We start from the raw sequence: 25,787 nt of genomic DNA, 5'->3' as shown, positions 1-25,787 counted from the left end.
CCTCACACCATAGGACCAGGTACCACAGCTATGCGCCACTTTCTGCAGTACTATTACCTATGCCTCTGGGTACACTGAGCCGCAGTGAGAAAACACACGCGTCTCTACAGACACGCAATACCCATTGGGCTAAAAGGGCTTCAGACCACCCCCCCAGTGGTGTTTTGTAGCCCAGGCCGTAGGCCTGCAGCTGTGTGGGTGTATGTCCCAGGGAAAGCCTGGGCGAAGTACGGCTAGAAAAGAGACAGTCGGAACAAATATTTTCTTTTCTCCGACAGACACCTTCAGCTTAATTTGCTTCTGCAGTGTCCTCACGGGGGCAATAGTGGTCACAAATGAATCACAACATCCTGGACAAAGATCTGACAGTGGGTGTTCTAATTGTACAAGTCATGTTGCTTTACTGATCACAATTGTTTTAAAGAGACGCAATGCTTGCTGATTAACGCTGATATAAGAGATTGCATCTGCACTTTTAAGGCAGTCTCGACCACCTTCCTGTGCTTTGAAGTAACAAGGCAAAAAACAGCTAATTGTCTTGATTTGGAATTGCATTTATCAAGTGCTTACTACCCATGTGATGTAACATACACTAAATACATTTTAAAAAGGTGAGAAATACATTTTCTTTTATAAATGCAGGGACCAGACTTTTTTCGCCAATATAATCTTTCACGGGGGGGTTCAAAGGCATCAGGGCGCTTTACACAAGCACCAGATTACATAGCACAAAATCAGATCCAATTTTTTTTGTTGTCATAGGGAGATTAAGTGATTTGGCCAGGATCACAGGATATTGAACTTACGCTGGGATTCAAACTCCCCAGATCCAAAGTCAGCAGCTAAGGTGGTTAAGCCACATACCTCATTGATTAGTATCGGTGTCTGTGGCTGCTAGTGATCTTTGAAATTGGAGGGGAGTAATACCCCTAGGAGTTCCCCCTATTATTTTTGAAATTTGCCTCACTCATATTCATTCCCTGTCACATTTAGGACCCGCTTAACAAACATTTTGTGCTGGGTTTGAGTCTCAAAACGGGCGCAAACCTGTGCAAAATGTGTTTTTAATCTACTTTCCAGAGCAAAACCTGTTTTGCACTAGAAAGTTGCCGGAAAGTTATGCAAAGCTCTGCTTTGCTTTACTTTGTCTCAAGTTGGTTTTCTATGGGTGGTACATGGGCGGTCCCATGGAACCACCCAAGGTTTTTGACGCAAAGCGCTATCTACTAACAACAGTAGACAGGGTTTTGCACCCCAAAATTATGCCACTTGAAAGCAGGCTTTAAAAAGGAGAAATGCTTTTATTTTTCATAACTGCTCCCACTTTGCATGTGTACTACACTGTACGGCACACATCTGAAGTAGGAAACATTTTAAAGTTAAACAAAGCATAGTATTTTGTGCTGGAAGGGCAAAAGTACAAAACCTATGCAAAGACTCAAACAGGCATCTGTACACAATGGTGCAAAGGGGTCTGTGTGGTGCTTGGCATCCTAATTTGCGGGCCAGCAATACGGAGACTACCATATGTTTGTGGATATGGCCCTTTCCGTCTTTTTGCGTTGTGTGAACGTTTTGATAATCTGGGTCTCAGTCTCAGTCTCTTTCCCTTCACTCAATCTAACTCGTATTCTCTTACTTGCTCATTTATATTTATTCCTACTCACTGTTACTCGTACACATATGTACTCATACTCACTGGTTCTCATTCTCACTTGCTAACTCACTAAAACACTCTGGGCCCTGGTGCACCTGCACCTGCTGCACCATTGATAGACACACCCATAACTCGCTTACCCTCCCTCTCACAACCTCCAATCAATCACTAGTTCTAACATACTCATTCTCCTTCACGCACTCCCTCATACTCACACACTTCCATACACAGATTTTCACTTTCACTCTCATTAAAACAAGTTCTTACGCTGGGAGAAGTAGGTTCTTGTGCAAAAAGAGACAGTGGAAGCAGACCTCCTCATCTTGTAGAGATGAACTCACTCTTCTGCAGACAGAGCTGAACTCCAGCCCAGATGCAGCCAAGTCCCTGCATACATAGTGCCGAATCCATGAACAGCTGGAGAAGAGAGCGTGAACCCATATGTAATTTATTTAATTGGGACGAAGAGGAGTTCCTGCAGGGGCGGCCTTAGGCATGTGCAAGCTGTGCACCTGCACAGGGCCACCAAACCCCAGGGGCCACCACGGCAATATATATCCTTAATATAATAATCCTCTGAGGATGGATACATATTTGCGTGGCGGCCCCTGGCAGGGATTTGGCGGCCTAAGGCTCTGTTCCACTTCCAAACACCCTGCCCCTCCCCCCCTCTTCACTGGCCTCTGCGCTCCGCCCTGCCTGGACCCCCTCTTCTGGGGCCCCCTACCAACGCTCCCTGCCCAGGGCCACCATGAGCCTAGAGCCGCCCCTGGTTCCTGCATGCATAATGCTGCAGCCCTGGGCAGGCAGAGCTGAGTTCTTCCAAGTATGCAGCTGAGCTCCCCTGTAGACAGTGCTGAGCCCCTGCCGTGACACAGGCAGAGGTGTGCCCGTTCACAGGCAGGTTTGAGCTCTTTCAGCCTTCATTCTTATAAGGTAAAACCTGAGCTTCTGTGGGGATTGAGAAAACAGGCCCAGCTAATACTTTGGGAAAGTATCATGCCTCTCACCTGGGTTAATCTTGCACATAGCCTGTTTCGGATAGGGAGTGAGGGGGAGAAAGTGGGAGTGAGGATGTCAGTGAGAGAGAAGGGACAGAGAGAAGCGATTGAAGAGAGAAAGAGTTAAGGTAGAACGTAGTGCAAGGAAATTAAGCATGTGCGAGAATATGGACCAAAAAGTGAGAAAGAGATAAAGAAATGAGAGGAGAGTGTGAGAGATGGAAAAGATCAGAGACTACGAGTGAAACAGGAGATGCCACAGAGATGTTTGAACAGCCAAGTTTTCAGTTTCTTGCGGTGCTCAAATATGAGAAGGCAGCTCTAATTTGTAGGGGCAGGTTGTTCCAGGTTTCAGGCACGAGGTAGGAGAAAGCAAGAAGGTTGATTCTGGTTCTGTGTACAGTGAATTTGTGCGAGCAGGAGTCTGGCTCAGCATGTTGACTAAAGTAAACTTTACAGCACTGTTTCCCCCATTCTTTTGCTCCCTACATCAGAAGTCTGTCTTTCACTGTGTCACTGGGCAGTGCTGGAGGTGGCTGTGGATGGTGCTGATACCAAGCTCCAAAGAAGCATTTTGGTCACCAGCACACTTAAAAAAAAAAAAAAAAAATAAGCACTGGGTTAGAGTGAAGGTGTTGCACATGTGACAGATCCACTTGTCAGCTATGTTTTAGAATTGTAAAAAGTGACTTAGTCGAATTCAAAGTTGTGTTTCACATGGAATATCAAAGGCAAACCCTTCACATACTTACGGAGTTTGGTGTTTTATAAATTCACTTCTCTGGCTTATATAAGGTAGGCAAACTTTCAAGTGAGTAAATGGAGGAGCAAAGCAAAAAGCTTGTGGGGGCAGCTCAACATCAGTGGTGAAATAGGAGGGATTTCTTGCAGGATCCTCTGTTAGTGCATGTGCGCTAATCATTAATATATGGTTTGGTCACCACAAAGAGAAGGAAGGACTCCAATCATGATTCCCTTAGTGGATAAAAGCTCTGCATACACCCCTACACTGCTTGCTGTACCTTCCATCTTCCTGCAAGAGAGCACCTGGCATCTGTTCAGTGAAAGAAGACGCGCTCCGCACTGGCAGAGCACGCAGGTTTTCTTCACTGGAGGGGGATACCGGAGTCCACTGAGAGCAGGGCCGGACTGGGAACCACAACCGGCCCTGGCAAATTGCTGCAAAAACGGCCCTTTAACAAAAACGGCCCCCAGGGGCCCAAAACTGGCCCCACCCGTGCGGGGGATTGCCCAGTGCCTGCTATGGCCAGTCCGGGCCTGACAGGTGTGCAGCATGGTTATCAGCATGCACACACTATCTCACATACCTGGATCGACTCACAGGTCTCCTGGCTATCTCAATCTAATCCTGCAGCGGTGTCATCTGCTGCCAATGCTCACCATATCTAGAAAAACATTTACATTTTACACAGCTTCAGCTCCTTAACTAATGTGGCTGCCAATTCTTAATTGGCATGATGAATTTCTGCTGCAGTTTGCATCTTCGTCCAACCTACTTTAATTTGGCGAGAAAGAAACAAGTTTGATTTAAACGTAAGCATGTCGTTTTTTTTTTTTAAATAAGAAAATGAACCTAGAGCTTACAAAATGGAAACTGTCTGTATAGGTGTAATTTATGATATTGCCTCACTCCTCTCACAGCAGTGCATGCCACTTTAAGTTTATTGAGAAGGCATTACATCTTCGAGAAAAAAAATGCACGTATTTCATGTTTTGGTACTTGAATTGCACAAAAAGCAGTGGTATAAAACCCATGTAGTACAAGGAATTATGAGATATGGAAAATATTTCATGGTTAAGTGTAAAATACCAATTTTGTCATCAAAATGTTAGTCCCCAAACCACTGTGCAGAGGTTTTACATTGGCCAGGCTACTAGAATATGCAGATTGAAGGATCAAGGTTATCAAAATTATGTGGCAAAAATGCAAATTATGTGGCACATTATCTGGTGGTATTATTTTCATCCACTCGAACTAGAAATAATTTTGGTGAAATCTGCATATTTTGGAAATGAGGTGGCAAATTCAGTAAATCCATAAATATGCTATAAACTCTGCAACCGCATAAATCCACTGATCTCACTGTTGCCTGCTAGTTTATCAAGAACTTATTTATGACAGGGAAACCAAATCTCAGCATTTCATTCCAATCAATGGCCATTGTTAGCTGGTGACATTTACGAACCATAGGGCCAAAGATCTCACTAGAACCCCTCAATGATAATCATGGACCAGATTACACAGTTACCTGTTTAGTATCCTCTCTATGTAGTGAACTTCAAACCATTGTGTGGATGCAAATATATAAAACTTAACATTAAACAAGAGAAAACTCATTTAGGTGCAGCACATGTATAAAACATAAATACCAAAATAATTTACATTCACTCGACTCACTAGATAAGGAGTACACAGACGACTTGCCTAATGAATATTAATTAGCCAGGTTGCTATGTGCAACCCCCAATGAATGGCTAGAAACATGGGGATGATGACCTAAAATGAACAACAGACCATCCATCATCCCTGTGCTTGCATTCCCATATGGGAAACCCTAAAGAACAGTTTAGCCTTTATGAATCAGTTACCATCTCCTTTGAGGTGTCAGTAACTTATCAATGGTGCTGGATGTGTCATGGATTACCAGTTAGAGATGCATTCAGTCTGGGGCACAGGGAGGTGACCAAACATGCAGAAGGCAGTCTCCCAGACATGCAGAAGGCAGTCTACGCCTGAGACACAAAAATGTGACCACATATGCAGAAGGGAACATTGAGGAGAGCCTCAGTGCTGGACGCATCACAGATTACAAGTTAGAGATGTATTCAGTCTGGGGCACAGGGAGGTGACCAGACATTCAAAAGGTAGCACAGCTCTGTGTCTCGGAGTGGATGTAATGCGGCACTCTCAGTGCAGTCAGTGCAGCATTTATTCTGATTCCAGTAAGGGGATATGTCATGCAGAATGGGAGGACTGAGGCCGAGTTGCAGGCAGTCTGAGGCGCAGTGACATGGGACATGTCGCAGAGCACACACCTGGGGCAACATCTGGCTGACATTGTGAAGGGGAGTCGATAAGCAGAAGGGGAAGAATGTAATAAATAGTTATTTTTAGTTAATTCTTGGCAGAGAATCTGGGAAAAGCAGGACTGCAGCCGGCAGCTAAAGGTTCTCAGTGTAAACCACTAGGGGCCAGCCAGGGCCCCAAGAGGGAGAGCCACTGTTGGTTGAGGGTGCTTTAGCAATAGGTTCCAGGCACCCCCTCTCATGCAAAAGTCATTTCCAGTGGCTTAATATGTCACCAAAATAGTCCACCAAAAATAAGTTCAGAGAAAGTGATCAATATTCTTGAATGACATGAAGAAGCATTCTTAAAATGCTACCAACCACTCTGTGTGTTCTTCCTATGCTATCAACAAGGGTGCCATATTTCTGTGTCGCTAAACTGTGTGTTTTGCTTCAATGCCACCGGTCCCTATGTCTCCGCACTATAGCACATGACTGCCAATTAATGCTTCGCCCCACTCTCCCCATCCCCTACTGGCTTATCCCCACACCAGCCTGTGGGTGCATTTCTTCCATACCCTCTTGCCCAATGCACACTGGCCAAACTATTCACGCTCCTTATTCACAATGCCAGTCTTTGCAATTCTGTCCCATCTCGGAAGAGCGCCACATGGCACAGAATCCACACAGGTTGGCATAAGCAAAGCTTGTCTGAGGGGAGGACAATCAAACCATCCTGCCCACTGGTCGATAAGCTAGTTTCTGTCACCATGCCAAATGACTCAGGTTACTTTGAGAAGTAGACTTTATAACATTCCTTGTGCCTATAAGTCAATCTCTGTACTCCCAGCTCACCTCCCTCTGGGGGGGGGCAGAACATATGTCCGGACACCAAAATAAAATTGGGCCTCATTAGTGAAAGATACATCTTTAAAATGTAGCCCACGTTTGCAAACTGGGGTAGATTTGAACTTGTAAAAACAATTGGTTTAGCCAGTAAGAGGAGACAATGATTTATACTTGCTGCAGGCAAGGTTTGTGGTGATATGAGAGAAATCAACAGTAAAATCGGCCCATCAGATCATAAAAAAAAGGCCCACAAACCGCAAAAAAAACGGCCACACACTTACCTGTCAGACCAGCCCTGACGACAGTGCCGTCTTAATGCATGGGCATGCAGGGCAGTTGTCAGAGGACCCTATGCTAATCTAGAATGTATATAGGGGTGGCTCCTCCGCAGAGTGGTTGTGTAAGCAGGGCCCAGTGTACTGCTTTGCCCAGGGGCCTATAATGCTGTTATGACAGCCCTGCATAACAGCACTGTCAGATTGCTCTATGGACCAGCCTGACCCTGCCTCCCTCATCCCCTGATGGCACTTACTTGTGTTTGGTGTGAAGTTGGGAATGCGGCTCACTCCCTGAGTGACGGCTGGTGGTGGAGGTGGCATGTTGGGTGGCGTCGATCTGGTCTGAGTCTTCACGTCCGCGGGTGAGTCTGGCATCGTTGCAGCCTTCTTCTCTGCAATGTCTGAAAGAATCAGGAGATATGTATTATGCAGCATCAGTCCATTAAATGAGATAATATTATTACTGTTTAGAGCGCTTACAAGTGGCAGACATTCATAACAAAGTATTACATTAATCAAATTATATCACAATGCACACATATGTAATGTAACACTTTGACCAGGATACACCGCTTAATGTCATTTCAACTCAACTTTATAAAAACACCCCCAAAAAATTAAGCAAACAAGCCATCTCAAAATATATTCTTTTTACAATATCTAGGCTGATAGGACCCAAATTCAAAAACTTTAAACATAATTTCAAAATATTTAGCTGGCTAGATCCCTCACTTCTTCAGCTTTCTGCCCGAAATATTTTACCTGTGGTCCAAAGTGCATAGAGAGACTCCCCCTTCACATAGCTTGTTACCCAGGTCTGAACCACAATGCCATCTATATATACGACATTGTCCAGGAGCCATCTCACAACGCACATGTACATCAACCATTTCCCAAGACACATCCCACAAAAATGATCACATCCATGTACACGAGATGTTATCCAGGATTTGTCTCCAGGATCCATCCTACAATCATGTTCCAGGACACATCGCTCAGTGGGCATCTTGGTCACATGCTGTCCAGTGTCCATCCATTGGTTCAGATGCTCCGTCCATCACCACCCCCTTTTGTACCACTTTGTTCGCCATAAGTTGGCAGGGTATGCTCAGACGTGAGTCCCTTGCTCACTTTGCCACTGGATTCAAGCAAGCCGGGCTGAAGAAGGCTGAAATGCCAGAAAACGGTCCTCGGAAGCTTGTTTCCGGTCCAGGGAAGGCATGGCTTGGAAAAAAAAAAAAACAGTTCGGACTGGACTGTTCCCATGAGGCACAGGGTCAGACTGATTTGCATATCGCCATGTCTGAACTGGGGTGGCAGAGTGGGCTAAAGAACGGTGATGGATTAAACCCAGATCTGTTGACTGGGTGTGAGTGTTTGATTGGTTCAGATGCTCCGTCCATCACCACCCCCTTTTGTACCACAGTGTCCATCCCAGGTTGGCCACTCACAAAACATGCTAATTTCAGGATTCGTCAGCAAGTGGACATCAATGTAACACGCTGTCCAGCGTCCATCATACAATGCCATTAGCAAGGGTGCATCCAACAATGAGCACACAAACAAAACGTTGCTAAGGATTAATCCTATTGTAGGGCTACATAAATGATTGTTCAGAATGCATCCAACAATGGCTATTCCTTTAACAATTATCCGGGGTCCAAGCCATAAACAAGGATCCATCCAACAGTGAACTCATACATAAACTATCCACGATTCACCCTACACCTGTTTTCTACTAAAGACACTGTCCAGGATCCATCCCACAATGTCCATCTTTGTAAAGTGTTGGCCGGGATCCATTTCACAATGTACGTATACACACGTTGTGCAGGGTTGAAAAAGTATCACAGAACCTTTAATTTCTAGAACTGAGTGACAGTAAGGACGAATGAAGAGACACAGAGTGTTACACTTCTAGAACTGAATGGCTGTGTAAGGAGAGGTGAAGTAATGTAATTCACCTTGGATTGTTATGTAGAACACGCTTTGTATGACTGGTGGTATTTATATAATGGATAAAGTACCCCCTGCCGTACATTAGAAAGATATTTCAGATCACAGAGGTGTTCCATCACCATATAGAGGAACAAAGACGAACTTTGAGTTTCTTTAGAAGGTTAAGGAACTCCAAGATGACTTGCAATATCCTTATGTACACCAGGATGTAATTTACCCCATATAATCAATCAATCAATCAATCAATCCAATCCAATAATACATAGTCACACCATCCCGTTTTCCACAGACTACTGAAAACCTTGGTACACAGCTCTTTAACGCCTTAACTGCGGCCGTTATTTCGGCGCAGTGCGGGCGTTCTGAAAGGTGGGCGGGGCCGCGTCGGCCGTTGGCCGACGGCAGCACTAGCGAGGTAGTGCTGCCGTCGGCCAACGGCAGCACGCAACGGGTTAATATGAAAGAGCGAGCATATTTGCAAACATGAAGTTTAAATTTGAACCTCTAGTGCAAAATTAAACAGATTAAAAACCTGTTCGTTATTTGTTGCAAACAGATATTAGAAATAGTCCAATGGAAGCAAAAAAGCTGCACTAGCTCGGAATGTGTAGAACCATGCAGAAAGATTCTAACTTTTCTCTAATGACTGTAAAAAATACACCTGTTCTCTCTGCTCGTCCTTGTGTAAATAAAAAAAATAGAGCAGAAGAAAGAAAAGCAACAATCTGTTTTCGTTGCTTTAAACAGCTGCTTCAATTATGCTCCGTGTCCTCACCTGCCTTTCGCCTCGACTGCTCGAGGTCTGCCATCATTTCTTTATAATTGTCGACTGGGTGCATCACAAATCACTAATTACAAAGAAATTGGAGACTTGCGTTTCTACAGCGACTCCACAATCCCATGTGTTATACAGCGCTTTCAGATAGAAGGCGATTCCAATAAACAATGGGTAATGGGAGGAAAAGCCTTCGGCTTGTGTTGCTTTTCCCTAAAACTCAGGAATCAAAATTCTGTTGGCCTTAGCCCGAGCAGTCTGCCTACAGCGCATGTGCAGTACCTGTACTACGAGTGTACCGTGGGTAAGCAATTGGTGTGCCATGCATTCACGGAGAGCTGTCTGTCCCTAATCTTTCAGAAGCCACACATGATCACAGTTCAAATAAAAACGCAGGCCTCGTGAACAGAAGCAGTGTTCGTGCCCTTTCCGGCCTCTGCTCTGATGCGCGCGCTGTAAATCTTTCACTGTGGCATTTTCAAGTAATGCGCTTTATCCATGTGGGTTGTTACCGCCTATCAGCTGCCATTTGTCAGTCTTTGGTGAAGCTCCCAGCCGGCGATAAAAGTCACTTTTCATAACCGCCGAGATCTATTGTTTGTTTGTGCTAGGAAGGGTGCACGTGGATGCTGTGAGGCTGGAGAGGGCAAGAGTGGGTGGAGGGGGCACAGGAAATCGCCCCGGGGCACATGAGCGTCATCGCGAGATCTCCCGCCAAAAACAAAACAAAACGAGATCTTCCGTCCTGTGAGCAGGAGGGGCGAGTTTCTGTGCACATCTGCTTAGGAAGGGTTCTATACATATCTACAGAAGGGGTGAGCCTATGCACAACTGCATAGAAATGGATTCTGTACGCATCTACAGAAGGACTGAGTCCATGCTTCTCTGCCAATTGGTGGCATTTGTGCGACATATGGTAGGCATAGATGGCTTCGTGTGACATGCAAGCATTGGTGGCTCTGCGTGACATGCAGGCATTGATGACTGTGTGATATGCCGGAGATGGTGACTGAGTGATATATATTAGTTGTTGCCATTGTGACATAAGTAAGTACGAGGGAGCTTTGTTCGATATGGTGGCATTGCAGCTTTATGTCATATGCACAAGCTGGTGGCTTTGGATGATATGCAGCAAGTATTGGTGGCTTGGTTATGTGATGTTGGAGGTGGTAGCTTTGTTTGACATGCAAGAGTTACTACATTTGTGTGATATGCAGCAGGCGTTGGTGGCTTTGGTGACATACACATGTGTGGCTTTCTGTGACGTGTAGGAGGAGATGGCTTTGTGTGGGATGCAGTTGTTGGTATAGATGTAGGAGATCGTGGTTTTGTTTGGTATGCAGCAGTCATTGATGGCATGGGTATATATACAGGACTTGGTGACTTTTTGCGACATGCAAAAGGTGTTGGTTGCTTTGTGTGATAGCAGAACAACCAACGGGTTGTTGCAGATCACACAAAGCAACCAACACCTACATATCACACAGCAAAACAACCAACGGGTTGTTGCATGTGTGAAATGTAGGTGTTGGTAGTTTTTTATGATATGCAAGAGTTGGTGCCTTTGTGTCACATGTAGGAGGCGGTGGCTTCGTGTGTTGTGCAATCACTGGTGGCTTTCTGAATATGTAGGAGTTATATGCAGTACACATGGGTGGCTAGGGCGATATGAAGGGGCTGGTGGTTGTGTGCGAAATGCATATAATGATGGCTTTGCTTTGGTAATTTTCAGGCGTTGGTGGCTTTGTGTTATATTAGGTTTTGGTGGCTTTGTTGATATACAGTGTGGGTGGTTTTGGTGAAAAGCTGGTGTTGGTGGCTTTGCTGATATTCAGGTTTTGGTGATTTTGCAGATACACAGGCATTGATGTCTGGTGATATGCTGGCAATGGTGGCTTTGTATTATATGCAGCGACTCTGGTAATAAGCAAGCACTTGTGGTATACAGGTGTAGGTAGCTTTGAATGATATGCACACGTAGGTGGCTTTGGTGGTGTGACAGCGCGGTGGTTTTGGTGATATGCGGGTGCTGTTGGCTTTGTGGCTTTGTGTGATAAGCAGGTGTTGGTGACTTTGGGTATATGCAAGCGCTGCTGGCTTTGGTGGTATACAGGAGTGGGTGGCTTTGAATGATATGCACACGTTGATAGCTTTGGTGGTGTGACAGCGTGGTGGTGTTGGTGATATGCAAGGGCTGGTGGCTTTAGTGGTATACAGGAGTGGGTGGCTTTGAATGATGATATGTCAGTGTTGGTAGCTTTGTATGATAAGCAGTAGTTGGTGGCATTGGTGCTATGCATGCGTGATGGTTTTGGTGCTATGCAGGCGTGGTGGCTTTGAATGATAAGCAGTAGTTGGTGACTTTGGGTATATGCAAGCTTTGGTGGCTTTGGTGCTATGCAGGCGTGGTGGCTTTGAATGATAAGCAGTAGTTGGTGACTTTGGGTATATGCAAGCTTTGGTGGCTTTGGTGCTATGCAGGCGCTGGTGGCTTTGGTAGTGCGCAGGCGCTGGTGATTTGTGCGAGGCGCAGCAGGAGCCGGAGGGGAGATGGATAAAGCACATGCACACTAAGCAAGCGTACACGAGACACCTGCTGCTCTGCTCAGCTGCAGGCAGACCATGGTCACGCTCCTTGCTAAGGACGTTGCGGATGATTGAGTCTCACTTGTGTGACCGCAGCTGTGAGGATCTGTCCAACCTCACGTCCGGGTTGAGGGCCAAAAACCATAAGAGCCAGACCCTGAGCGCCCTTTAGAGAACCTGCTGCCTGCCGAGGATCAAAGGGGCGGCAGGCAGTATCCCGGTCTACCAATCAGATATCCTGAGCGTATTATTAATCCGGCGCGACTGCTGTACGATTGATTAAGCCGCTGAGAGATCTCACTGTCAGCTCTAAATAAAGTTGCGATCTTCTCCCAAAAATATCTCCCCTCAGGCCAAGGCCAACCAGAGCACAGCTGACCGTTCCTGTGAGTGGCAGAAGGGCTCCATTTGGTGCCCCTGGGGTACGGCCCTACAAACTGAGTCATAATAGGTTAACATGCATTGCCCCAAGTCCAGAGCTCCTAAATCTTTCCACTTTTTCTGCTTGAATGCCTCCCTCATAAACCCTCATAAACCCTGCCAATTTTTGCATTTTTATTAATAGGCAGGACACATGCAGCCAAAATTTGGTGTGTTCCCCCGAATATTACCTTTTTATCCCTTACCTCGGCGGTTCTTAACCTTTTTACTTCTGAGGAGCCCCCACTGAATCTTTACTGCAGTCTGGGGACCACCACTGAGAAATAGTTGAAAACTTAGGACCCCGACCTAAGCAATCTATGATTTGAACCTCAAAACAATACACAAAAACATAGAAACAAGTATACACCAAAGTAATTCTCAAAGACTTTTTTTTTTTAATTCAGTCAAATATTAGAAAAAGTTTTGACATTTTCAATGTTGCTTCTTTATTGATAATACTGTATTAATTTTAATTTATGAATTTTAACATAATTTATTTTTGTAAATACAATTACAGACCTCCTGCATAGGCCTTGCGGGCCCCAATGAGTCATCGGCCGACAGGTTAAAAACCACTGCCCTGCCTAGCTGAGGTCATGCAAAAAGGAATTCCTGCTAGTGGGTATTAAGGTCTATAATTGTGCTCCCCGCCCTTCCCCATCTTTGAGTATTGTTTTGTGTTTTAGGGCTGTATTTTCATGGGTCCTCATTGAAGAACCAGTGGTGTATTTGACGCATTTCGCATTTGTTAGCAGGGCACTATTGTTATGTGCCACTGTGCTCTTTGCCACATCCCGCTTGCTCAAGAAATTGTTTTATAGAACTTTGGAGTTAGAATTAACATCTAGTTCCAACTCAAAGTGGTTCTAGCGTGCCACCATTTGCAAAAAGGCCACTACTTCACATGGACTGGTAGCCCAGAGCTCAGAGTAAGTGTTGCCTTATATTAGAGCAAAGCAAACACAAGCAGATGATGGATGGAGCGCTGAAACTTTTCAGAGACACACCACCCCCAGTCACAGTTCTGGGTTGAATCCAACATCATTCTTTAGCTCCCTTCGCCACCCCCAGTTCAGACCCAGCTATATGCAAATCCTAGGATGCTTTTTTCCAGTCCAGGGAAGACCTGGCCTGGCAGTTCGGCTGGACTGTTCCCATTGGGAGCAGGGTCAAGACTGATTTGCATATGGCTGGGTCCAAACTGGAATGGCATGATGAGCAAAAAAACGATGAATTTAGGCCCAGATCTCTGTACTGGGGTGAATGTATGACATTGTTCTGCATTCTGTCCATCAATTGTTCTTTTTGCATTTATATCAGAGCTAGGCCCCTGTCCTTCTCCCCAACAACTGTACAGACACAGGACATACACACCCACTGCTTCAAAGTGTTATTGACTTTAAACTTGGCCTTGAGGTCTTGTGTTGGTACTTTCAGGTCATTGTGGAGCTGCATGCAGCTTGTCCACCTCCAGGTGAGGGCAACCGGGGAAGATATTCTACCTGTAAGCAAGAGGGCGCTTCAAAATTAAATGACAAGAGGATTCACGAATGGTAAAAAGTTAGACAGGTTTGCAGCAATGGAGGTGCATGAAGACGAAGGTGGATGCTCGTGGCCGACTCTTGCATGCTCTACCCGCGCCTCTCATATGGTTATCCCATCAGTGGCGGTGTGCTTCCCTAGAATGGCCTCCACGAGGAACGCCTGTCTGTGATCCCCCTCCCTGGCTGGAGCCTGCAACACCCCAAGCCCTGGGAGACACCGAACGTGCCAGCTGGCTGGGCCCGCTGCCCATTGCTGGTCTCGCAGCCAGAACCTGGCTCTGAATGGCCGTAAAACCAGGCTGGAGGTACTTGGGGAAGTCGCTCAGCAGAGGGCTAATGCTTTCCCAGACAGTGGCCGCCTTATCCATAACAACCCACGCCCACCCTCTTTCCATGCTCGCACGGGGGTCCACTTCCTCGTCTGGTTCCTGAAGCAGACAAGGGTTTGTTGTATTGTGGGATGTTGCTTGGATCTTGGCCAGTTGTGAATATCTTTAATTTGCCTTCATTCCTTGTCTTTCGTCCAGTGTGCGTGTGCTTGCGCCATTGAAAGCAAGCAGTACCTTGCACTCACCATGAGTGAGGGCACAGGGGTTGCCCAGCATGCTGTGGCTGCCCAGGTGTCTCGGAAGAACTAAGAAAGTTAGAGAGCTGCTTATTGTAACAATCATCGCTCCCCACTGTATCAACAAGTCTAATGCGGTTCCTCTCCCGAAGAGCAGGGGTTAGGGTGGAAGATGCACAATGGAAACTAGCCTAATGAAACCTAACCTGATAGGAGGTAGCTTGAGGAAGCACACCTAGTGGAAGGTACACTGATGGAAGCTAGCTGTACGAAAGCCAGCCTGATAGAAGGTAGCCGGAGGAAACAAACCCGGTGGAAGGTACCATGATGGAAGCTAGCCTTATAAAATCTAACTTGATAGAGGGTAGTCTGAGGAAGCAAACCTGGTGGCAGGAACACTGATTGAAGCTAGCTCTATGAAAGCAAGCTGATTGAAGGTAGCCTAAGGAAGCAAACCTGATGGAATCTAGCCTTACGAAAGGTAACCGTATAGAAGGTAGCCTGAGGTAGCGAACATAGTGGAAGGTACACTGATGGAAGCTAGCCTAACAAAACCTAACCTCGTAGAGGGTAGCTTGAGGTAGTGATCATAGTGGAAGGGTCGCTGATGGAAGCTAGCCTTACAAAAGCTAACCTCGTAGAAGGTAGCTTGAGATAGTGAACATGGTGGAAGGTACAATGATGGAAGCCAATCTTTTGATCTGCAGCCTTATTGATGCTAGTGGCTCGGTGGCTAGTTTGATCGAGGCCCTCCTCGTAAAAGCTCACATTAGTGAACCTGGCCCAAAGGCAGTTGACTTAATCACATGTTACAGAGTGTAAACTAGCCTTTTTAAAGTACTCTTGGTGAAATTCGCACAAGCAGGAGATGGGGGAAGTTTTTGAAAGCCAGCTTACTGGAAATTAGCCTGGTAGATACTAGTACAAACTGGCCTGATAAAAGCTCTCTTTGTAGAAACTGACCCACTGGGAGCTGGAATACTGGAAACTAGTCAGGTGGAAGCCAGCCTGAAGGAAGTTGGCCTAAATGAAGATAGCCTGAAGAAATTCAGTGTTATGAAGCCATATCTGATAGAAACTGGTCTAGCCTAGTGAAAGCTAATCTCTTCAATGCCAGTCTAGTGGAACATTGCATGAGAGATAACAGCCTGATAAAGCTGAACTGATGAACGTTGCTGGAAGATGGAAGCTATCTTGCTGTAAGCTACCCTGAAGGAATTCAGTATAATTAAACGTTGCCTGATAGAAAATAGTCTGAAGCAAATTGGCCTGCAGAAAGCTAGTCTAGTTGGAGCGGACTTGAAGGCTATCTGTCTTTCTGTAGCTAATGGCAGTGAATTGAGCCAAATAAAACCTCTCCTGATGGAAGCTAGCCTCGTGGAAGCTGGTACGATTGACAAGGGTCTGTCTGATAGCAGCCTTTTAAAACCGAACTTAAGAAAGCTAGCTTAGTGGAAACTGGCTGGATGGGAACTAGCCTGGTGTATATCATCCTCGGGTAAGCTGGATTGAGGGAAGCTATCGTGAGTAAATTCTGCATAATAAACCTTGTCAAGTGGAAGCCAGCTTGCTGGAACCTGGATGGATGGATGGAAGCCTGGTAGGAGCTGGCATTATGGATGTCTGCCTGAAGGAAGCTAGCCTGAGTGTCTTTGGCCCAATGAAACCTCACCTGATGGAAGCTAGCCTCATGGAAGCTGGACTGATAAGAGTTGCCATGATGGATGCCAACCGCCTAAAGCTGGCCTGAAGGAAGCTAGCCTAATGGAAACTGCCTGGAGGATGTCTTCCTGAAGGATGCTGGCCTGAGAGAAGCTAGCCTAATTGAATTCAGCACAGTGAGTGTGGCTTGATGGAATCTAGTCTTGTGAGTTCTGGCCTGGTGGAAGCTGGCCTTTTAGAAACTAGTATGGTGGAAGCTGGCCTAGTGAAAGCTAGCCTGGTGAGAGCTGACCTGATGAAAGCTAGCCTGGTGAGATCTGGCCTGATAGAAACCAGTCTGATGCAAGCTGGCATGATGGAAGCTAGTCTGGTGGAAGCTAGTCTGGTGGAAGCTGGCCTGATGGAAGCTAGCCTGGTGGAACGTAGTCTTTTGGAATGTTGCCTGGTGAAAGCTGGGACGATGGAAGTGGGTCTGACAGGTGTGAACCAGGTGAATATGACCTGAGGGAAGCCGTCCTGGAGGAAAGTGGCCCGGTGGAGGCCAGCCTGCCTGATTATTTTTCCAAAAGTGGAGTGGTTGTGAATGGCGGCGAGGACTGGGAAACTTCCAGTCACTTGTAAACAAGAGCAGCTATGCCTCAGTGATCATGTAGAGCCACCTGGAAGATGGGGAAATCTAATTTTTGTAGATGGATGTACTACTACTACTAGAATTAAACTAAAGCTACTACTACTACTACTACTATAATAATGATAATACCAATAATAATATATTATTAGTGCCAATGAGAACAAGAATAAGATGTTATTCGATGCTGAGCGGGCAGCAGGTGCCAGTCAGCTGGCTGCAACGCATGGCACGTGGGTTAGTCTGGAAGTGCAAGAGGAAGGGCACCAGCCTGGCCAGTCCACCCCCATCCTGACCTGGAGGGAGCCTGGGTGCTGGCTGAGGCCTCCCCTGGGTCCTCTGCTCCTGACCCTGGCACCCACCGAGGAAGCTTGCTGCTGGTCAGGGTGGGTACGGAGCTTGTGAAGGGGGCGAGGCGAGCTGGCACGTGGAGCAGCTCTTGAGGCTGGCACACCTGCGAGTTCCCTCTGGATGTGGTTCCCCGAGACATGGCTTTGGCAGACTGACAGGGAAAGAAAGAAGCCTCGTGTTCCTTCCCTTCCCACCCACGCAGCCCCTCTCTAACTTCCACTACTGCCACACCTCCTCCCAGCTTCCATTTTCAATGTCAGCCCCCACCCCTGCCCTCCCCCTTCAGCAGCACATCCCTTGGCAGCGCCGTGCAAAGCTGAGAAATCAATTTGCCGCTTTCTTCAGGAAAAAAAAACACCCGTGACACATTGGCTAGAATAGTAAAAGCCGCCAGCGCTGAGTGATGCGAGGGCGACGAAGTCCATGACTGGTCTGAGAGACCAGGAAACCAGCCAAGCGCGCATTTCCAGGAGCAAGGGTGCCCAGAGTTAGAAAACCAAGAACCGGGACATTTAGCAAACATAGAAGGGCTTTACTTTTACACCAGCCAAGGGCACAAAACGACTTAAATGACAGCGCACAGAAACTCAGACAGAACCACCAAGGAAGCAAATTAAAAGCAACTTTTAAACCCGGCCTCCTGGGTTTAATTAAATTGGGTCCTGATAAGAACTGCCAACTCGTCCTGCCACTGAGCACATAAAAACCTGCCTCTCCCAGATTCAATGATTCAGAAAAGGGGGTGGTGATGAACAGAGTGTCTGAATTAAGCAGACCACTCTTACCCAGTCCAAATATCAGGGCTTGATCCATCACCGTTTTTTAGCTCACTGCACCATCCCAGCTCAGAACCTGGCTACATGCAAATTAGTCTGTTCCTGTCCCAGTGCATGATGGGAACAGGGCAAACCAAACTACCAAGCCAATTCTTATACTGGGAAGGAAACAAGCTTCCGGGGACCGGTTTCTGGCATTTCAGCCGTCGTCGGCCCGGCTTGCTTGAATCCTGATGGTGCAATGAGCAAGGGACTCACATCTGAGTATACCCTTCCACGCTTATGGTGGACAAAATGATTCAGAAAAGGGGGTGGTGATGAAAAGAGTGTCTGAATTAAGCAGACCACTCTTACCCAGTCCAAAGATTCAAGCAAGCCGGGCCGACGACGGCTGAAATGCCAGAAACCGGTCCCCGGAAGCTTGCCTCTTTTCTGGTGAAGAATTGGCTTGGTAGTTTAGTCTGCCCTGTTCCCATGATGCACTGGGCCAGGGACAGACTGATTTGCATATAGCCAGTTTCTGAGCTGGGATGGTGCAGTGAGCTAAATAACGGTGATGGATCAAGCCCTGATCTTTGGACTGGGTAAGAGTGGTCTGCTTAATTCAGACACTCTGTTCATCACCACCCCCTTTTCTGAATCGTCTCCCAGATTCAAGTCACTCCTTTGTGTGAATCGGGATAGGAGCTAAATGTGTCAAAATCTACCGGGACAGCTGGTGAAAAACCAGGACTATCACTGCAAATCCGGGACACCTGGTCCCCTACCTTGTCCTGGTAGTGGTGTGTGTATGTTGGCATGTGCATCACACCGATCACATGCTTAGAAGCATCCTTTCACAGGAGTCATGTATAATCTTGTCCACAGACAAACCTTCATAGAAGCACATACATACATGCATGCATGACTGCTGGGTACACTGTGCGCGCAGCAATCTTCCACACACGCCTTTTATTAGAAAACATTGAAATTCGTCATTTACAGCAAGCTGCGCATATAGAGCAATTGATAGACAGAATGTTCAACAATGTCAAACATTCACCCCAGTACAGAGATCTGGGCCTAAATCCATAGTTTTTTGCTCCCCATGCCATTCCAGGTTGGACCCAGCCATATGCAAATCAGTCTTGACCCTGCGCCCAATGGGAACAATCCAGCCCGAACTGCCAGGCCAGGTCCTCCCTGGACCGGAAACAAGCATCCTGGGACCGGTTTCATCAGCCAGGCTAGCTTGACTCCAGTGGCACATAGGGCATGGGACCCAGGTCAGTAAGCTGCTCAAAACACACTTAACAACCCTGCACGTGTTGCCCATTAACCTCACAAGACAATGACATCCGTGATGATGACATCTAAAATGACTTCAGTGATGACATCACTGCTGATGTCAATAATAGATCCGGGACAATGTGTAAAGTAGAGTGTGACCGGAAGCCCTTTTAGGAACATAAACACACTGTGCACGGCCTTTCCACCTAAAACTATAGAATTATAATACTCATTTGCATATTGTGGATGTTGGTAATGACTCCCGTCTCTGCGGTCCGGGACAGAAAGAGACTAGAAGGTTGGCCACGGGGACCGGAAGTGCCCGCTTCCCCTGGCTCTCCTTATAGACATGAGCTTGAGTGACAGGCCGGTGACAAACAACAGCTGAGAGGCGGCTGGCGGCAGCACGTGGGGCCGAACAGCAGGCCAGGCCGGCCTGGCGACGGCTGTCACTCACTACAGACGCTTTTTAGGGCTCAGGGATGTCCCTCTACCCCTGCCCGCTGCCCAGGGCAGCGTCCGATTGGCTACCGAGGAATGACCTTGCCAAATCCGGCCTACGCTGATATTTACACTGAGACAAGTCACCTAAGCCTCAGAAGGGAATCAAACCCGCACCTGTTGTGCAGCCTCGGCCGAGTGGTGCTGCACGAGGCAAGGTCACTCCTTCAATCACTCATCAATATATTATCTGAACTCATTTCTTCTTTCATTTCTTTGTTCATGCAAACAGGAATTCATTCATCCATCTATTAAAAAAAACTCCTTTTATACGAGTCCATACGAGTCTTCCAAATATTGAGCACTCACTGGCTGGGCACTTGGATAAAAGCATTTGTGTGGCTGTGGTGTTTGCCGCATGATTGTGGTTTTACCACACATACTTTATCATCCTCTGCTGTGTAATTTGCAGATTAAAAAACGTTTCTAGCTCAAATCACTGCTTTAAAAATGGGCCGGTACAGAGTACTGGCACTTTTTTATTTTGAGAGGGAGAGTACCACCTGCACTGCTCAAGAGAGACGTAGTACTTTTAATTGAAGTGTACCAGCACTTCTCACAAAAGAGCAGGTACTCTTGTACAGAGTACCTGAACTTCTATTTTTCCATTTCAAGGACTGACTCAAACCTATTATTATTAAAGGAAACGCTCTGCTCGTAGTGCAGCACAATGGCAAAGGTTAATGATTACTTGTCATATACCGTTTTATTTTGTGATTGGTGCAACTTCATGTTACACCACACGGTTATTGAAAGAGAAGATGTTTCAAGGGGTGCTTAAAATGCAGAAAACCCTCTAACTATTTTTATTGTTTTTTTAAGGAGTAATATCTTGAATCACACAATCCCTCCTAGCCAGACAGTAGCATTATTTACTATTCTAGCAGCCCTTGCTATCAGCCCTACATGCCAGCATGTAACACATTTCCATTCCACGATCCTTACTGCAATGCAGATCAACAAGACGAAAATGTGCTTACTGATAAAGTCTCAAGTGCTTAAACACTTATTTAGGGTTTAGAGTTCGGCAGAAAAGGTACTCCGTCGCAACAGAGACGGGGTACCCTCTTCACCAAACTGAAGGTCTGCCCGTCTGATTTATAGAGAAGCAGACCGTAAGTATGTCAGCAATGGAGACTACTCCATTCCCGTCGCTGACATACTCCTCCGAGAGCCTGATGGAGTAATGGCTGTTAGAGGTTTGGCGATTCGATTATCCATTCCATTTAGAGTGGGCAGTCGAATGGCCGGTTTTCACTGCCAGATTCTGTACACAATTAAAATTCCGTCCTCTATATGTCTATGTCAAATTAATTATGCTAGTAGTTCAATTTCTAATGCAAATGTTAGAGGAGAGCAGGGATATTCCTGTTTGGATTCCCTCTGGATCTCCCATCTTCCAGAGATCGCTTTCCCAGTAGGTACTTGGGCCACACTACAAACGTACAGAAGGACGACCCATCGTGGGAAGGTTCCTCCAAGAGCTCATCTCTCAAGTGATTTGTACATGAATGTCCAGCCCTCCATGTCAAAAGCCTTATGTGCATCTAAACTCACCTATGCTCTACTCTCTCCTGTCCATTTACATGTTGCAGAACCACAGATGCCTATCTAATATTAGTGGTGGCATTGCATCTCCCAACAAATCCCGCCTGGTCCGTGTGTACCAGCGTTTCAGCTGCCCTTGCCAACCACCATGCTAGAATTCTCAAGTATTTTTATGTCCTCATTAATCATCAACAACGGTCAAAAGGACCCGCATTCCAATGGGTCTTCCCTCCTTTTGAGCAATACCACTATAAGAGCTTCTCAAGGTGTTTTTGGAAGTATTCACTTGGCCAGAGCCTCATTATAAATTCTTGCCAAGGGGAAGCCAGCATTTCTACGTATTCTTTAAAAAAATTCAGTCGGGAGGCCATCATTCCTAGTTGTTTTGCCGTTCACCGTGTCTTGGATTGCCCAGTTTGTCTTTTACATCTAATGGGGCTTTGATCATTTCTTAGCTGGCCCACCAGCACAGGCATGCCTACTTCATCTAAAATTGCCTGCAACAAATGGTTATATCAGAGATCTGTCTGGAGTATAGTGTGGCTTAGATATCCTCAAATCTCTGATTATTAGAAGCCTGATCAGTGATAAAATTTCTCTGGGCCTTTGGTATGTCTGCCACTGCTTGGTTACCTCTTTCACTGTTTACCAGCCAAGCCTGCATGCGGCCAGTCTTATCTCCCTGTTTATGTTGTAGTTCTGTGTATATTCTGTAATCATGTTTACTGAGTCTCTCCCTTGCCTGTTCCAGATGACCTAATGCCTTGTTTTTGAATTAGTAGTCCACTGTGCCTCAGCTGTCTGTCTATTAATTTCATGCCCCCTTCTAGTTGACTTAAAGTAGTAAAAAAAAGATTTCCTGACTCCATACACAGTATTTATGCACCTCTCTCTTATTACTTTGAAGGCTTTGCCAAGTACACCCCCAGATGCCACAGTACCTATGTTGGTTTGAAAATATTCCCTTATATCTTCTATAAAGTCTTCCTTGTATGGTCGATCTTGGAGCACCCCATTCTATAACCATCATCGGGGAATCAAACTATACTGTCTACCAGTATGGATGACTTGTGACTCCTACACCTTGTAGTCCTCTGTCCCTTGTAGTCCTCTGTCTTGCGTAACATTTCCTACACACTGATTTACACACTTATGACTCATTGTTCAGGTGTGTGTAATGTAAAGTGCTTCAACGCCTTACACTGGTATGAGTGGAGCTATAAAACAAAGGAAATGCATTCACAGAGAGAGTGATAATAGGGACTTGAGGGGCACTGTTAAAGGGTGGTGGTGAGGGAATCCATGGTAGATGTAGTCATTGGGGGCCCCCAAAAAACAGTGTTGCACTGGACGACACCAGCGTTAAAGCCGGCCCTGAACTAGGGCGTAGTCTATTCTTGAGAAGGTGTCATGTGGAGGTGAATAAAATTAGCATTGCCTTGTGTCGCAGTGTCACGACCTTCGTAGCACAATTCATTTCAGATTCTCCGTTGCTGCATGGAGTGCCATTGACGATCTACCCACTAGTCTAGTAGGTGCACTTGAGCTGTCCAAGTGTCTGTCCAGAGTTCAACCCCTCATTTTTTAAATATTATATTGCGCGTATGGCACCAGTACCTACGCCACTTACTCGAAAATGACTGGGATATTTTGTGTATACACACTCATCAATACCATTGGTTTCCCATTCAATGTTCCCACTTTCCGCACATATCTACCTTTGGGGTCCTGGAATATGACGTCGCCTTGAATGAGACCGAAGTGGCCATCAACAGCAAGCACTCCTCATGGAGAGTAAGTGAAAGAAGCAAGTTAGCGTGTGTCGCCCCAATTCATCTGTAGCGTTTAGGGCTTAGTCGTTGGTAGATTGGCTTTCTGCAGCATTATTATCTGCTCTTGTTTGTGTTTCAGGTATGACCATATTCTTTGCCTTATAGCAGCAGTATTCTATGAAATTGCCATTCAACGAAACCCCTCACCTACCCCTCTCAGATATCCCATCCTCATCTTATTGCTCATGTTAGAAGGCAGGAGCGTGGCTGGGCCGCCACTTCTTGGCAGGAATCAGAACTCCACAGGAATTTCGTTTTTTTTGTTTTTATTTTTCTTTTTTTGCTCTCTTTTCCCTAATTGGTTCCAGATGTGGAAGGCTGTGTGCAGCTTTTCCCTCCGTCTGGTTTCCATTACTGGAGCAGGGCTGAAGGATGCATAACATCACGGTGGAACCCGCGGCTCGTGCCCCTGCCCTCCGCTGGGCGCCATCTTGTCCCAGTGGAAAGAACAAGGTTGTGGGGAGTATGTGGGCAGATTTGGCGGGCAGCAAAGTGGGAGGGGTTCTATTGAAGCATAAGGAGATTTGCAGACAGGCGGGAGCCAATGGAGATCCAGGTGGAGTGAGGGATGAATCACTCTCATATCAGGCTGCCGGACATGAGGGTCAACTGCCCCCCCCCCCCCCCTCAGCACTGGCCTTTAAGAGCCAACAGCCCTTTCCCGGAAGTACTCATAGAAGTTTACTTCTGTGTCCCAGTCTTGAGGCGTTTACAAAGAATTCAGAAGTTAGCCCCAAAACAGATCCTGCACAGAAACCTATAAGAGAACATCTGGCTGCCTTGAAGGCCTTCCACTGGTTGCCCACTGCAAAGAGGACCACCTTTAAAACCCTCTTCATGCTACACAAGGGTTGAATAGAACAGCACCAACCTTCCTTCAAAAGATGGAAACACATACTACCAGAATAGGTTACCTCGCTGTAGATTGGCACCACAACTGGTTATCCTGACTTACAAATAAAAAACCATTGGCTGCACATCTTTCTCTGTGCAAGCTGCAAACTGATGATGCTCACTCGCAGCATGGGCAGGACACGTTGAAGATGAACTGAAATTCAGGAAGGCAGCAAAGACCTGGTTCTTCTTCTCTTGAATCAACTGACCGGACAAGTCACGCCACAGGGCACCAGAACCAGAAATAAACCCATACAGGATCAACCAACCAAACCTTCCCAAACCACGTCCATGCTATTTCAGAGGCACGTCCTAAACAAGCACCACATTCACTCAAGCAAAGGTGTAGCAAACAAACTAAAAACACAGATTAGCCGGTCGCATAAACCTAACCTAACAGTCCACGCACAATCAATAATGTGAGCAGCCGACTCTACTAATTTCTACCTAACATAACTAATCACTAAACACAAACACTAATCACTCCCCCTAACAGTAAAACTGACTGACGCAATCCAGTATTAACTACTAAACACCTCTCCCTAACAACACTGAGTGCCAGTGGAGTAGCATGCTGACTGTCTGTGAACTGGCTCAGCACCTCATCAGCTAACACTGCGCAAACCACCTTGTACTACCAGAGGAAGGCGGAAGCCAAACCGCTGTAGTGGAAATATATTTCATCCTTTAGTGAGTCAGTTTTCAGTCATTTCTTTCTTGTGCGTAAATCTATCTAAATCTATCTATCTATATATTTTTTTTTTTACATACACACATACACACACACATACTTTATTCTTTGGTGAGTCCATCTGTTGGAGTCACTTCTTTCTTGTGCATAAAACTCTCTCTCTGTCTCTCTCGCTCCGGGGTAGGTCAGACTGCCAGTGTTCCTTGCAAAGCGGGACATACTATTGATGTCCTTTAGACCGCCGGAATTCTGTTGCAGGCTTATTTTTATTGCCTTTTTGGGTACCTACCTGAATACGTGGTATGTAGATTCTCACTTATGTTGTGTAGTTAGTCCCCTTGGTCCTGATGAAGTGCTTTGATCCTCCTGATGCTGAGAGCACGAAACATGTTGACCATTAGAGAGTGAACATACACAGCTAGAAACCTTATATCTAGTTCACTGCCACTCTTCCTATTTTAATGAGACAGTTTACCTTCACGAAAAAACACTATTAGGATAACTGACCTGTTTTAATCCACTCACCCCACATCTGCACTGACTAGGCTCTCTTACCCCCCACTGCATCTTACGGCAGGAACAGAAGATCCCCGCCAAAGAGCCCCACACTGGGTGCTCATCAGGTATGGCAGCGCCGACCTGACAAGGGGCAGGCTCATATGATGAAGCATGACACCTAGCTTGCTAGGTGTGCGAGAGCCCTGGTTCCGACAAGGGAATTCCCCCTTGCCTTTTCTCTCCAGGTGGACTAACACGAGACGTGTCACGCCCACCTGGCCTCCTTACGTTCACTCACTCTGATTCTGAGGAACTCCACGCCCTCTTTTCTCACTGATCTTGTGGGGCATGTGTGTTGGACCTCGTTAAAACTTGCCCCATTGTCCCCCCTGTTTGGTATATAGTGCACTTTTGTACCCACTTTACACTGTTTGTAGTAGACGATTAACAACTAATACTCAATGTACTACTGA

At 46.2% G+C, this 25,787-nt stretch overlaps 1 protein-coding gene across 3 annotated transcripts in view; it reads right to left on the bottom strand.

The window, feature by feature from the left end:
- Window positions 1-25,787, bottom strand: part of CBFA2T3 (CBFA2/RUNX1 partner transcriptional co-repressor 3) — a 353,436-nt gene that overhangs the window by 62,529 nt on the left and 265,120 nt on the right. For all 3 annotated transcript variants that reach the window (XM_086945802.1, XM_086945804.1, XM_086945803.1), the window contains exon 2: window positions 7,067-7,213. In XM_086945802.1, coding sequence (XP_086801928.1) covers window positions 7,067-7,213 — 147 coding nt within the window. The remainder of the gene's footprint in view (window positions 1-7,066; window positions 7,214-25,787) is intronic.

The sequence above is a fragment of the Lissotriton vulgaris genome, chromosome 12 (assembly GCF_964263255.1).
Source record: "Lissotriton vulgaris chromosome 12, aLisVul1.2, whole genome shotgun sequence".
In the NCBI taxonomy this organism is placed as follows: Eukaryota; Metazoa; Chordata; class Amphibia; order Caudata; family Salamandridae; genus Lissotriton; species Lissotriton vulgaris.
Note: the sequence above shows the minus strand (reverse complement) of the source record. Positions and strands in the feature narration are given on the sequence as shown.